Source organism: Bos taurus, chromosome 7 (assembly GCF_002263795.3).
Source record: "Bos taurus isolate L1 Dominette 01449 registration number 42190680 breed Hereford chromosome 7, ARS-UCD2.0, whole genome shotgun sequence".
NCBI classification, from domain to species: Eukaryota; Metazoa; Chordata; class Mammalia; order Artiodactyla; family Bovidae; genus Bos; species Bos taurus.
In genome coordinates, this window is record NC_037334.1 from 68436705 (window position 1) to 68451868 (window position 15164).

General features: G+C 42.1%; 1 protein-coding gene across 5 annotated transcripts in view; it reads right to left on the bottom strand.

The window, feature by feature from the left end:
* The window catches only part of LOC100294726 (hepatitis A virus cellular receptor 1), a 31857-nt gene extending 25410 nt beyond the window's left edge, over positions 1–6447 (bottom strand). For 3 of the 5 annotated variants that reach the window (XM_024995273.2, XM_024995272.2, XM_024995271.2), the window contains exons 1-2: positions 2905–3266; positions 741–1070 (exon numbers count right to left, since the gene is read on the bottom strand). In XM_024995273.2, the coding sequence (XP_024851041.1) occupies positions 741–1070; positions 2905–3007 (433 nt within the window). In that variant the 5' untranslated portion in view covers positions 3008–3266. The other 2 variants (XM_010807546.4, XM_024995274.2) reach the window with 2 other exon arrangements.
* Positions 6448–15164: the final 8717 nt, after the last annotated feature.

A 15164-nucleotide genomic window follows, 5' to 3' on the forward strand; every position in this document is an offset into this window, starting at 1 on the left:
GCTAACACTGAAAGTCCAGTACTTTGGCCACCTCATGTGAAGAGCTGACTCATTGGAAAAGACTCTGATGCTGGAAGGGATTGGAGGCAGGAGGGAAAGGGGACGACAGAGGGTGAGATGGCTGGATGGCATCACCAACTCGATGGACATGAGTCTGAGTGAACTCCTGGAGTTGGTGATGGACAGGGAGGCCTGGCGTGCTGCGATTCATGGGGTCGCAAAGAGTCGGACACGACTGAGTGACTGAACTGAACTGAACTGAAAGCCAAATCATACAAATACTTGACCAGACGTTATATTACCTATTTTATACGTGTGAAATTCTCAATAACTCCTAAAATGTTAGGAAAGGACATTTAAAAAATCTTCTAAGAAATAATCTCAGAGGAAAGGGAAGTTTTTTAATTGGAATAAATTCAGCTCCATAAAAATGTTCACTATATCTCAGTGTGGAACAGTGAATGCTTTTTCATTAATCAATTAGCACTCCTAAAGCATGCCTTAGAAGTCATATTTTGCTGACTGGGAAGTTCCTCTAGCCTATGGTCTTAAATCAAGGTTAATGTTAACACTTCATTCTACACAAATACAAGTTATCCTATGAAGAGTTATTAGAAAACAAGATTATAGGAGCCTCTTCTTTCCCTAATCAAGGAAAAAAAGGTTAATATCAAATAGAAACCTCTTTATCTAGGGAAACTCACAGCAAGTGATCAAAGTAAGTAGGAAGACAAGCTCACCTGGCTTTATAGTCAACTTTATGATGCTTTGTTTATCATTGAAAAGCCATTTCTGAATACGGCAACAATACAAGCCACTGTCAGAAGGGACTGCATTCTCTATGGTCAAAGAAACATCCCTTTTACCAATATCTCCCTTGAGCTTATAACGTTCATTCTTCTGTTTAGTGATTTTGTATCCATCAGTACTGATAATGGTATTTCTGCAGTCTATCCAAGAACATTTCCCTTGGCCCCAGCACATGGATGTGACTTTTCCTTCATAGAAGCAGGGTAGCGTGACTGACTGGCCTACCACTCCAATCACTTCTCGGTAAGATGTTACACCATCTGTAAATAAAGAGAAACCAAAGCATGAGGTCTCAATATTTTAACTTTACTTTCATTTTTTTCTTTATATAGCTTATTTGGTTTGAAATCATCTGACTAACATCTTGAGTTTTTAAAACTTAGTATGAGCATTTTTTTACATTCACATATTCTTTAGCAGCATTATCATTTACTAGATATATTTCTAGATGAAACATCATATAAATGTTTTCCTGTATTCAGAATTACTTCCTAATAGGATAGATTTCTGAGAGAAAGTTTCATTATAAAGGGCAGAAATATGTTCAATCTCTTGGTAATAAGACCAAATTTCTCTCCAAAAGGTTTGAAATAAATGGTATTACAGTAATACATGAATATGTGTGTATTTCTTTCTATTTTTGACATGTATCTGCTTATTAAATAGGTAATACATACATGTAGCTTTTCTTCTCCCCTGATTGTCACTGTTTCAGTTGAAATCTCTTTTAAAAACTCTTTTGCATTTTTAGTTTTGATTTTAAGTCTTTACTTCAAGTTTTTAAATAGCTCTTTCAAATTAAATCACCTCATAACCCTGCTCTTAATTAAATTTTTTAAAAAAAGCAGAGTTAAAGTTTTACTTAAAGCATCATTGGTTAGAAGGCCAAAGCCTTGTAAGCTGTTTAGAAATCAGTTCTTAGGAAAATGAGTTTATAATACATTCAGGAGAAACTGAGGCTTTATCATGGGCTTAAGGATCAACCAGATAAATTCAAGCTAGGATCCCTTCTTGAGCAATGTACAATGGAGCACAGTTCACTTACCTAGGTGAAACCAAAAAATTGGAGAATATTCAGTCAAACACTAAATGTTGCCTCTTAAAAAACAAACAAACAAAAACACCTCTCTCCTGAGTCAGCAACTTAAAAATCCCTACATTGTCAAATGCAGTCCGAGTGGTCTGTAAAAGAATCTGAGACTCAGTGCCTAATCATGGGGCTGGGCTGTAAGTCTGGGAAATGCTCTGGGAATAAAACACTCATTGATACATAAAATAAGAGTCTAGTTTTTTCGTTGGAATTCTGGTAATATTTAGTTTTGCTTAGTATCATTTTTGGATTACAAAGGTAATACAGTATCACTATAAAAATTTGTTCTAGAAGTATAATTTTAAAACATACTTTCTTCAGATTCCCAATTCTAGAGATTGTTTTAAAATTTAGGATATGTGTATTCCTAAATTTCCCCCTGTCTCATAGAATATTTTTAATTAAAATATTTTATTTATTACAAAAAAAATTTTGGCCACACGACATGGTCTGTGGGACCTTAGTTACCCATTCAGGGATGGAACCCTGAATTGGAAACACAAAGTCTTAACAACTGGAAAAGCAGGGAAATTAAAACATTTTCTTTTTAACAGAAATAGTTGCCCACAGTTGAAGGAATCAAAAAGCACAGAATGGTACAGTAAAGGACTCTTTCCTTCCCCACTCACCCCCATTTCTTCTTCTCATCCCCTTCTACACGCTGATAACAGCTGTTACTGTTTCCTACCTACACATGAGCAGTTCATGCATATACAACCATCTACCTACCCACCCCTCCATTTATTTTGTTGTTGTTGTTTAAATACAAGCAATGCATAAACCACACTGTACAGCATCATGCCTTGTAACCCACTCACAGATTTTGTAATTCTTAGCATTTAAGCACTTTCTTTGGCTTTAGCCTTCAGCCTGGTTCTTTGCTCATTTGTTGACCCCATTACCTTCTGACAAAGCCCTAGCACACCTACTCTGCCTCATCACTCACACAGCCCCTACACTCCCCATCCTCAGGCTTCCAAAGCACAGCCCACCTGTTCACTTACCTGCCAGAAGGAGTAGGAAGCCCAGGATGGCTACCCAAGGATGCATGGCGCTGTTGTCCTGAAGGAAAGAGAAAGCAAAGTGGTTAGTGTGTCTTCCAACCATATCGTATCAGAATCAAAACAGTTAGGTGATGTTTTGGGGGCTCCAAGAAAGGATTGCTGCTGCTGCTGCTAAGTCACTTCAGCTGTGTCCGACTCTGTGTGACCACATAGACGGCAGCCCACCAGGCTCCCCCATCCCTGGGATTCTCCAGGCAAGAACACTGGAGTGGGTTGCCATTTCCTTCTCCAATGCATGAAAGTGAAAATTGAAAGTGAAGTCGCTCAGTCGTGTCCGACCCTCAGCAACCCCATGGACTGCAGCCTACCACGATCCTCGGTCCATGGGATCTTCCAGGCAGGAGTACTGGCGTGGGGTGCCATTGCCTTCTCTGCCAAGAAAGGATTAGCCAGAGGCAAAGTGATAAAGAAGAGATTTATTAGAATAGAATGCTTGTGAGACATCAGATCCAGCAGGTGAGTGTTGTGCTACCCCAAGTACTCAGTGAGTTACATTTTTATCATCAAAGGAGGATAGAGGAGGGGAGAAAACCACCTTCTTTGTCTTTCTTTGAGTCTTCCATCACTAACTCCTCCTACAAGTTGGGTAGGGGAGTTTTTGGCCCTATATGGTGCATCTGGGACTGTCATGGAACTATGGAGAAATTATTTCAGGTCTCAGAACAGTGAGGGTCATTCACTTTGAAATGTACCCTTCCATAAATTATTTGTGTGTGTGTGTGTGTGTGTGTGCAGAGAGCATGTCCTAGGGGTCATTACCTTGTTCATGTCACTGGGCAGGTTTTAGACCCTATTTTCCACTATTGTTTTACAGTTTGAGGGCATGTCTCACGCTTCTGTTAAATGGTTTTATGGCTAAGCAAGTTAGCTTGGATTTGTTGTTTGGCAAGCAGATCTGGCTTTGATGCTAACTGACTTGCTCTGCTTTATGAGACAAGCAAGCCCACATTGTTTCAGGATTTTTCCATTTTGTTCTTGGATGATCATCAACTTACAGGGATCTCTCTTACTTTTTTCTTTACATATAATTACCTCATGGGATTAACTATTAAATCACTATCATGTCCCTTTACTTTGTCCCTATAATTTCCTACTCCAAGTGTTTACCATTTTATGCTTAAAAGTGGGTAAGAAGTAACAGTGAGTCTTTAACAGTGAGTCTTTAACTGCTTCTGTCTGAGATGGGATGTAGGCCTGCCTGAGGAAGGAGTGAAATGTCTGGCTGGCTGTCTCTTTTCTGCGGTAAGAATTATAAACCAATTAGTATCATCCTTTTAGCTCTCTTAGACGTTAAGCTTTGGAGGATGGATTTACAAAAGACAAAAATGAAAAGAAATTAGCATTAAAAGAGATTATAACCATGATTTGGCGATCCAAAACATTTTTCCAAAAAAATTTCTAAATCTGGAAAAGGGTCATTTAAGTCCTTAATCTGTTTGTTTTTGATTAGGCCCATTATCTTAATATTTTATACTTCAGAGTTTATTAAGTCTTCTATCTCTGTTAATCTGTTCTTTATTTTCTATGAATATCAATTGGTGATAGAGTTGCTTCCTTGTCCCTCAGGAAACAGAGTGGCCCCTAATTTAGTTAAGTCCCTTCCACTACAGAGATAGGACTTGCCTGGTGGCTCAGACATTAAGGAATCCGCCTGTAATGCAGACCTGAGTTTGATCCCTGGGTTGGGAAGATCCCCTGGAGAAGGAAATGGCATCCCACTCCAGTATTCTTGCCTGGGAAACCCCATGGACAGAGGAATCCGGCAAGGGTCATGGGGTTGCAAGAGTAAAACACAACTTAGCAATTAAACCAGCATACCACCTTCCATTAAAGAGAGGACAATCAGGCGCAAACAGAAAGGAATATAAAAACAACTGGCCATTGATGTTGTACAAAAGGGGTTTCAGGAAAACTTCCATTACATACTTCTTATGTTTGTTAAGATTTCTAACCTTCTGGGTTAAGAAGGAGGTTGGCACCAATATCTCTAAGAAATTCTACTAAGTGGCCTTCCGCATCAATGACCACCTGAAGTTTGGCATTAGGTATGTAGATGGCCTCTCTAGGCAAAGTCACCTTTGGCTTCAGGCCACCTCAGTCTTCTGATTATGAAACTGTCAATAGCCAAGGGCCCCCTGTCACTCACTGGCATCTGGGGCATTCTCTCTTTCAATGTCCTGGATGTTTTCTAAAAGCTCATTGATCACAATCTTCCTTCGAGTGTCCCTTCTGTTCACACCTGGCACACTGATTTTGGATACCCATGGGTCTTGCACAGTCAAATGACCCAGGAAGTCTGGCCTCCCTTTCATGGTCCGTGAGTGGACAGGACCACCGCCATCATTTGGGCCTTTTGTGTATTTCTCTGGATGCATTCAGCCTTTTCAGCCATATCCCTATTATTGAAAACCAAATAAGAACTGGAGCAAATCACTCAAAAGGTCTGAGGACCTCCTCCTTCCAGCAGTTGCTTTTTGAATTTTGCGTCTGAAGTCTGGGGCAGACTGGGTTATGAAATGTATAGCCAAAAGGATCTGTCCCTCAGGAGAGGAGGGATCCACATTTGGGTGCTATTTAAAAGCTTCCACTAATCTCTCTTGAAAGACTGCAGGATTTCCCTCTGGTTCCTGTTGGACTTCTTTCACTTTTTTCATAATTGATGGGTTTCACTATAAGCTTTTTCATACCCACTAATAAATAATTACTCCTATGGTCCTACTTATTTCTATCATTACAATTCATCTGGAGACTCCAATGCGGATCTGCCTCAGGGAAAGCATTGTTTTCCACCTGATGCACTGCATGGCCTTCTTGGGCTTGGGCTGCTACTCGGTCAGCATGGGCTCTGGCTGCCAGTACTGAGTGCTGTTCTTTCTTAGGAGAGTAGCGGTGGGATAAAATCTGTAAATACCCCCAGGTGAGATTCCCCCCAGGTAAGCTTCTTTGTGAAAATTTCAGAGTCCTCAGAAACACCTCTCAATTTATCCTCTGCCAGACTTAGATCAGACATCAAAGAAAACACATTTGTTTCTTGATTTTTATGAGAAAGTCCTCTCAGAGGAAGAACCATAGGAGCAGTTGGTTGGTAACATACTCTGGTATGCTCTCAGCCAGCTAGGCTGGGATTGGGTCCCTTGGGTAACTTGGGGTACCTAGGAGCTCCTGATAGTGGAGGTCGTTCCTCAGCCTTGGGTGTGTTTTCCCCTGGGATAATAGCCTCTGCTAGAGCAAGGGCTCCGCCTGTAAGATAGCTCCTGTTGCAGCAGCGGGGTGCACTCGAGCAGTAGTTAGCTATCCAAGTTTCCTTCCCATGTCAAAATCCCCTGTGTAATTTAATCAAGATTTGTACTTACAACTTTAGATGTTGTTCCTTCCAAAGTGGTCTCCCAAGCAGGTGTTACTGCCTGAGAAATTGCTGCTAAGGAATAGTAGAGAAGGTGTTCCAGTGGTGTTGACAGTGAGTAGACACTGGTCTTGCTGAAAATTGAAAATAAAGGATCAGCAATTATAAGGGTTGGAGGGAGGGGAAGACTGGGAAATCCTCTGCTGGGCACTTCAAGTACTTAGGAGGAAGTACCTTAAGTCTTGAGCTTCCCTGGTGGGTCAGCTGGTAAAGCATCTGCCTGCAATGTGGGAGACCTGGTTTCGATCCCTGGGTTGGGAAGATCCTCTGGAAGGCATGGCAACCCACACCAGTATTCTTGCCTGGAGAATCCCCATGGACAGAGGAGCCTGTTGGGCTATGGTCCCCAGGATCGCACAGATTTGGACAAGACTGAAGCGACTTAGCAGGCAGGCAGGACCGTAAGTCTTGGAAGATGATTCCCATCAGTTTCCTTGTATATCGTATACTTAAGAAAACTGATAAGAGGCCTTTCATCTAGGTTGGCCATAGTCCTCTAAATGATAGTATGTATAATCCCCCGGGAATAGATTATGGGCATCTAGTCACAATCCAAAGACCAGCTTCAGAAACAAGCTTAGAATCAGTGACCAGCTTCAGAAACAAGCTTAGAGTACCTTCTTAGTAACTCATTTAAGCTTTATAATAATATAACATAGTAACAAAGAACTATTTGAAAAGTAAGTTTTAGACAGTAGATACATACCTCAAGTAGCAAAACTAAAATTTTATACCTATTAAAACAATCTTTTTCTCTAAAATTACTCTCATTTTTATCAAATATAGCCAAATTAAGATTAATCTGTTCACAAAATAAGACTGCCAGATCGATCACATAGGCCTGTATAATTTTTCCAATAAGGTAGGTACCTTGGTTACTAAAAATACAAAAGTATACCTCAAGTGAAAAACACATTTTTAATCATTCTCTTTTCACTGTGAGGATACCAGTCTTGTAGCCAAAAAAGGCTTCAACCCATTAAATGAAGAGTGGGGTTTGCCAGGGAGCCAGGAAAAGCCAAGTGGTCATCTTGGATTTCCCATATTCCTGACTGTTTAATTTACAGCTTTTTAAAAATCTATCTTAGTTTTTCCCATTTAGGAGCAGACAATAGTCGTGCTTCAAGGACATCAGACTGGCAAAAGTCTGACAATAAGGGGTTAATTTTCTTGCTGACAAATTTTACAACAAATATAAAGTTAACTTACTAACTTTTAGAAAACCCAGGTACGATAAAGTATTATGCTTAAGGTTGATGATGCTAAAAATATGTCTGCATTAATTAAAAAATGTAAGTTTACAGACTTGAGTTTTAACAGGGATACACACAAAATGTAGAAGAAAACTCGCAGAATTAGGAAGATGAGTATAGATTGCCAAATCCTGACAGAAGCAGCCCAAAAGGTAAAATTTCTTCCTCTTTACATATCACACTCCTTGTCACATGTGCCAACCATAAGATCCCTTTTACATCTCCAAATATCCATACTACCTTTCTGTGGAAACCCACGTTGATTGCCACCGTTCCCCTGGTTCCCTGTCTTTACACATCCAGTAATCATTTCTATAGTCTGTACTTAGGTACCCAGAGTCCCAAATCATTCAGGGATGATCGGCCTGCTTAATACTGGCAGCAAGGGTAGAGTGTCCTTCCCAGAACTTTTGGACTCCGGAATGGCACCCCACTCCAGTACTCTTGCCTGGAAAATCCCATGGACGGAGGAGCCTGGTAGGCTACAGTCCATGGGGTCGCGAAGAGTCGGACACGACTGAGCGACTTCCCTTTCACTTTTCACTTTCATGCATCGGAGAAGGAAATGGCAACCCACTCCAGTGTTCTTGCTTGGAGAATCCCAGGGATGGGAGCCTGGTGGGCTGCCGTCTATGGGGTCACACAGAGTTGGATACGACTGACGTGACTTAGCAGCAGCAGCAGTCCCTTGGCCCTACTAGGACCCATCATCGACCTCCTTATCTACTGTCAGATGTGGTTGCCAGTTGAAACCACTAGGTGGCGATCTGGGAGCTCTGAGGAGCTCCAGTTCCCTAAATAGCACAGAAAGAATTCAGCCAAAGGCGGAAACGGGATAAATCAGAAGTGATTTATAAGAATAGGACCCTTGTGAGACTCATAAGCTGACAGATGAGTGTTGTGCTGCACCAACTACTTAATGGGTGACATTTTTATAATCAAAGGAGGGAAGAAGACCACCTTCTTTATTCTTTGAGTCTTCCATCACAAACTCCTCCTACGTGAAGGAGAGAGAGTTTTTACCCTATATGGTGCGTCCAGGACCGGCATGGCAGTATGGAAAACTTATTTCAGGTCTCAGTACAATCAAGAGAGTTCACTTTGAAATGCCACCTTTCTAATTCTGGCAAATGTCTTGATTTCTGCAAACCTCAGTTTCTTCTCCTTTATTATGAATGTAATAATAGAATCTTCCTCAAACATTTGGATGAGGCCTCACAACAAGATAATGCCCTCAAAAGCATCAAGCCCAGGCCTTTCCTATAAAAAGCACTCGGTGATTGTTTTTTATTATCAGTGACTCCCACAATTACATAGATAGCCCAGAACTCTCCCCTATGAGGTAATAACTATGAAAGCTTTGGTATAGTGTCAAGTCCCTATTCAACACTTACACTGTATCATCATAGTAATGATTATTTGATCAGAGGGAAGTACCGATCATCAGACACTAATCCCCACTTAGGCATCCAAAAGTCCACTCAGCCCCACATTTCCAACTGCCTGCTAAACATCATCCAGGAGCACTTCAAACTCAAGATCATCCAAATGATTTTCACTTCTTCTCCCAGGGTTCTTTTACCAGTGAACCCATCACATCAGCTAATCTCCCAAGTACAGAGACTCAGTCATTCGTCCTTCTTACTCCAGCCACCAGGTCCTCACAATTCCAAGTCCTAAATGGCTCTGACTCTGTCCCTTCTCTGCTGTTACCGCTGCTGTCACTCTAGCCGAGACACTCCTCTCCTGTCTGAATTATAGCAGGAACCTCCTGGGGAGCCTCTCTGCATAGAGGCTTGTGGAAAGTGAAAGTGTTAGTCACTTAGTCTTATCCAACTCCTTGGGACTCCATGGGCTGAAGCCCAGCAGGCTCCTCTGTCCATAGAATTCTGCCAGCAAGAATACTGGAGTGGGTAGCCATTCCCTTCTCCAGGAGATCTTCCCGACCCAGGGTTCCAACCCAGGTCTTCCGCATTGCAGGCAGATTGTTTACCATCCTCTCCCCTCCAACATACCTTCCATAGACTTTACAGGAGCAATTTTTCCTAAAACAGAGCTGAAAATACCATTTCCTAATCCACACACATGAATGGTTCCTTAAGACCCTGGAATGAAATCTAAATTCTTCTGCCTATCAATGAAGTCCTTTAAGAACCGAGGCCACTCCTAGCTCCCCAGTCACCCTTAGATAAAACCAGGCTCTTAATCAATCACCAAAGATTTTACACTCTTATCCGTCCCTTTATTTCTGTTCAGGCTGTTCTCCCTATTTGTTCTCTCTGCTCAATGAAATGTTCTCATCCATGAAGAATCAGTTCAAGGATCTCTGAGAGAAACATCCTGGCCCTCCTTTCCCACTTAGAATCCTTCTCTCCCTTTTTTGGGTCCCCAGGGCACTTTTTCATAACTCTACCCCAAAGTAAATCCCACAGGATGGTTGTTTGCTGTAGACAAGCCTGTCTCTTCAACCCCTTTAAGGAGAGATGTCAAGACTTCCTCATTTTGGTGTGTCTGGGCCCTGCACAGAGAAGCAACCAGTTAAGCCATGTTTAATGAATCATAGATTTGAAAGGCCTTTACCAAGTATCATGCAACCTATTTCTATGTATCCAAATGAAATGCCAAGATAAAGATATAAAAATCTCATCTCCAACCACTTTTCCCTCTGAGAATCCTTCGATTTGCTGGAAAAACCAGCTTGCTCTGGACCGTGAAGCTTGGGCTGGTTTTATAAAACAGAGAGACATAGTAAGAGAACAAATGCTCCTAAAAGTCCCCCATTTCCACTCCCCACCATCCAACCCTGGGACCAAGAAAAAACTACTGTAACAATCACCAAGAAAGGAAAATTTGATGATTACCAGAGCAGGTTTCACTTTTTTCCAGTTTTCCTTGGTGGACAGCCAAGTCCTCACGCGTATTTGAATGTGTGGGATTTGAAATGATTTACCGCCTGGACTTCTTGCTGTTGGTGAGCATAATAAGCCAACTTGGGTCTGAGAAAAACTGAAGGCTGATATTTGAGGAGCAAATAGGAAAATCTGCCCTCAGGGAGCTCTATTGAGAGAGAGAGGCTGCTAGTCCTGGGACAAAGGTTAACTATGTGGAATAAGAGAACTGGCCTCTGATCAGCAATCTCCCCAACTGTAAGCCCTCTCTGAACTCAGTGGCCTTTTCTGAGCCTCAATTTAGCATCAGTTTCCCACTGACAACACCACTCCCAGGAGTCCATAGACTCAAATTTAAAGCCTCTGAAACATGAGTATGAGTCTCAGCTCTCCCTCTGCTTTGCTGTGTGATCTTGGGAAAGTCACTCCACATCTCTGAGCTCCATTTAGGCAGCCACAGAGTGGAGGTGAGGATTTGCCAGCCTAGGTAGGGTTTCTTCAGATGATGTCTGCAGACCAAACACCTTCAAAGCAGAGGAAGACACTGGAGCAGGAGATCTATACTTGGAGATATCTTATAAAATAAATAATACACATCAGGAAGCCCTTGCATGACACATTTGACCACAGCTCTTTTTCAAGCAAAACTTGATTTCTGAGCCTAAATTATAGAATGGTATCTGCCTGTGTGCTAACTTGCTTCGGTCCTGTCCAAATCTGAGACCCTATGGACTTCTCTGTCCATGGGATTCTCCATGCAAGAATACTGGAGTGGGGTTGGCATTTCCTACTCCAGGGGATATTCCTGACCCAGGGATTGAACCCGCGTCTCTTAATGTCTCCTGCAGGCAGGTTCTTACCACTAGAACTACCTGGGAAGCCCAAATTATAGAGTATAGGCCCTCTACATTGAGTGATGTGAATATTACAAAAAAATCTGAGGGCTATCAGAGGATTAAAGATGTCCGCTCAGAGAAACAAAACCTGTAACTGAGAGTTCTGTAGAGCCATGCAAAAAGGAGTCAGTTAAAACCTTTCAGAACCTCAAGTTTATTCTAATAGTGAGTCAAGAATGACTACCATGATGTTTTTTAAAAAGGTTTTTTCACTTCCCTAAGTGAAAGTAAGTTTGCCACTCATCACTGATTTTTCCCCTGATGTGATCAGCAGTAAAAACAAACAAACAAACAAACAAAAAGCCATAAAACCAAAAAAATGTCTCTGTACTTGGAAGGAAGCTCTAGTCAAAGCTATGGTTTTTCCAGTAGTCATGTATGGATATGAGAGTTGGACTATAAAGAAAGCTGAGCACCGAAGAATTGATGCTTTTGAACTATGGTGTTGGAAGAGACTCTTGAGAGTCCCTTGAACATCAAGGAGATCCAACAAGTCCATCATAAAGGAAATCAGTGCTGAATATTCATTGGAAGGACTGAGGCTGAAGCTGAAACTCCAATAGTTTGGTACATGATGTGAAGAGCTGACTCATTGGAAAAGACCCTGATGCTGGGAAAGATTGAAAGCGGGAGGAGAAGGGAATGACAGAGGATGAGATGGTTGGATGGCATCACCAACTCAATGGGCATGAGTTTGAGTAAGCTCCCAGGGAGTTGGTGATGAATAGGTAGGCCTGGTGTGCTGCAGTCCATGGGGTTGCAAAGAGTCGGACACGACTGAGCGGCTGAACTGAACCTGGAAGGAACCAACTCAGCTGGGAACTGGTAGATGTGGCCTCTTGCTCCCCAGCCAGCATGGCCTGAGAATTAAGGTATGTGAGTAGGAAGATCAACAGAGATGCAGTGAGGAGAGGGGATGGGAGTCCCGCCTGAGGGCTCTGATTCACCACCAGGAATTACAGACCAGGCACTGTCCTCATGCATTTCCTAAGTCACAGCCCTGTGAAACATGTACTGTCATCTCCATTGTTGATTTTGAGGAAATAGACTTAGAAAAGGCTAGAACAAGAACCTGAGATTCTAAAATTAAAAAAAAAAAAGCATACAATGGTGGAGCTGGTGCATAACCATGAGTCTTACACTTGCCAGCTGAGGTCTTTTAACCTCCACCTACTGCTACCCAGAAGACTGGGAGGGCAAAGGACTAGACAAAAAGGATTTGGGATGTTATTGAGGCAGTAAAAATGAGGATAAGGCATAATCATAAGGGAGTTAATCTCATGTCACTGGATTTTATTTAGGAAATGACTTAGTGAGATGGGTTTCCTCGTGCTATCTTCAGGGTCTGGACCCAAGAGAGAAGCTAGGACTATAAGGAGCAATTTGGGGCCATTCCACACATTCCTGTAGCCTAGTGAGAAATGAAATTAATCCACAGGCTCGACAGAATGATCTGAATTCCCAGCTACTTAGAGGGACAAGAGTTCGTTTTCCCCTAACAGACTGCCTTTACCTGGGGGTAGGAAACCTATGAGAATTGTAATTGTGGTTGTTCCTGTTGTTTGTGTTTGAATTATGGTTCCTTATTTGGGGCTTTGCAGAAATCTTAGAGAATCTAACAGAAGTTCTAGACTTTTTCCACAGAAAAATGTGTGGATACATACACACTATATACATATATAGTATATGTATATGTATGTGTATATATATATATATATGTGTGTATGTGTGTGTGTGTGTGTGTGTAATACACACACATATATAATTTCAGGTGGTTCTTGCATTCCCCCCTGAGTTTATCCACTGAAAACTCCATCTTGGCCCCATGAAGAGTAGCCAGCCAAGCTTCACTGTCCATGGGATTTTCCAAACAAGAATACTATAGTGGGTTGCCATTGCCTAGTCCAGTGAATCTTTTTGACCTGGGAATTGAATCCCAGGGTCTTTTGATTCTGGCATTAACAGGCTGATTTGTTACTACTACACCACTAGAAGATATTAAGAAGAGATGGCAAGAATACACAGAAGAACTGTACAAAAAAGATCTTCACGACCCAGATAATCACGATGGTGTGATCACTCACCTAGAGCCAGACATCCTGGAATGTGAAGTCAAGTGGGCCTGAGAAAGCATCACTACGAACAAAGCTCGAGGAGGTGATGGAATTCCAATTGAGCTCTTTCAAATCCTGAATGATGATGCTGTGAAAGTGCTGCACTCAATATGCCAGCAAATTTGGAAAACTCAGCAGTGGCCACAGGACTGGAAAAGGTCAGTTTTCATTTCAATCCCAAAGAAAGGCAATGCCAAAGAATGCTCAAACTACGGCACAATTGCAGTCATCTCACACGCTAGTAAAGTAATGCTCAAAATTCTCCAAGCCAGGCTTCAGCAATATGTGAACCATGAACTTCCTGATGTTCAAGCTGGTTTTAGAAAAGGCAGAGGAACCAGAGATCAAATTGCCAACATCTGCTGGATCAGGGAAAAAGCAAGAGAGTTCCAGAAAAACATCTATTTCTGCTTTATTGACTTATACCAAAGCCTTTGAATGTGTGGATCACAATAAACTGTGGAAAATTTTGAAAGAGATGGGATACCAGGCCACCTGATCTGCCTTTTGAGAAATCTATATGCAGGTCAGGAAGCAACAGTTAGAACTGGACATGGAACAACAGACTGGTTCCAAATAGGAAAAGGACTATGTCAAGGCTATATATTGTCACCCTATTTATTTAACTTCTATGCAGAGTACATCATGAGAAACGCTGGGCTGGAAGAAGCACAAGCTGGAATCAAGATTGCTGAGAGAAATATCAATAACCTCAGATATGCAGATGATACCACCCTTATGGCAGAAAGTGAACAGGAACTAAAAAGCCTCTTGATGAAAGTGAAAGTGGAGAGTGAAAAAGTTGGCTTAAAGCTCAACATTCAGAAAACGAAGATCATGGCATCTGGTCCCATCACTTCATGGGAAATAGATGGGGAAACAGTGGAAACAGTGTCAGACTTTATTTTTTTGGGCTCCAAAATCACTGCAGATGGTGACTGCACCCACGCCATTAAAAGATGCTTACTCCTTGGAAGGAAAGTTATGATCAATCTAGACAGCATATTCAAAAGCAGAGACATTACTTTGCCAACAAAGGTCCGTCTAGTCAAGGCTATGGTTTTTCCTGTGGTCATGTATGGATGTGAGAGTTGGACTGTGAAGAAAGCTGAGTGCCGAAGAATTGATGCTTTTGAACTGTGGTGTTGGAGAAGACTCTTGAGAGTCCCTTGGACTGCAAGGAGATCCAACCAGTCCATTCTGAAGGAGATCAGCCCTGGGATTTCTTTGGAAGGAATGATGCTAAAACTGAAACTCCAGTACTTTGGCCACCTCATGCGAAGAGTTGACTCATTGGAAAAGACTGTGATGCTGGGAGGGGTTGGGGGCAGGAGGAGAAGGGGACGACAGAGGATGAGATGGCTGGATGGCATCACTGACTCAACGGACATGAATCTGGGTGAACTCCGGGAGTTGGTGATGGACAGGGAGGCCTGGTGTGCTGCGATTCATGAGGTCGCAGAAAGTCGGACACGACTGAGGGACTGAACTGAACTGACACCACTGGGGAAGCCCAGGATGGACACGGTTTAATAATATTCCTGAAACCTGTGGGTGAGTCCCAGCTCTCTCTGCACTGATGTGTGATCTTAAGCAAATCACTCCACATCTCTGAACATGTGAAATGGTGCTTTAAAAATGAGGGC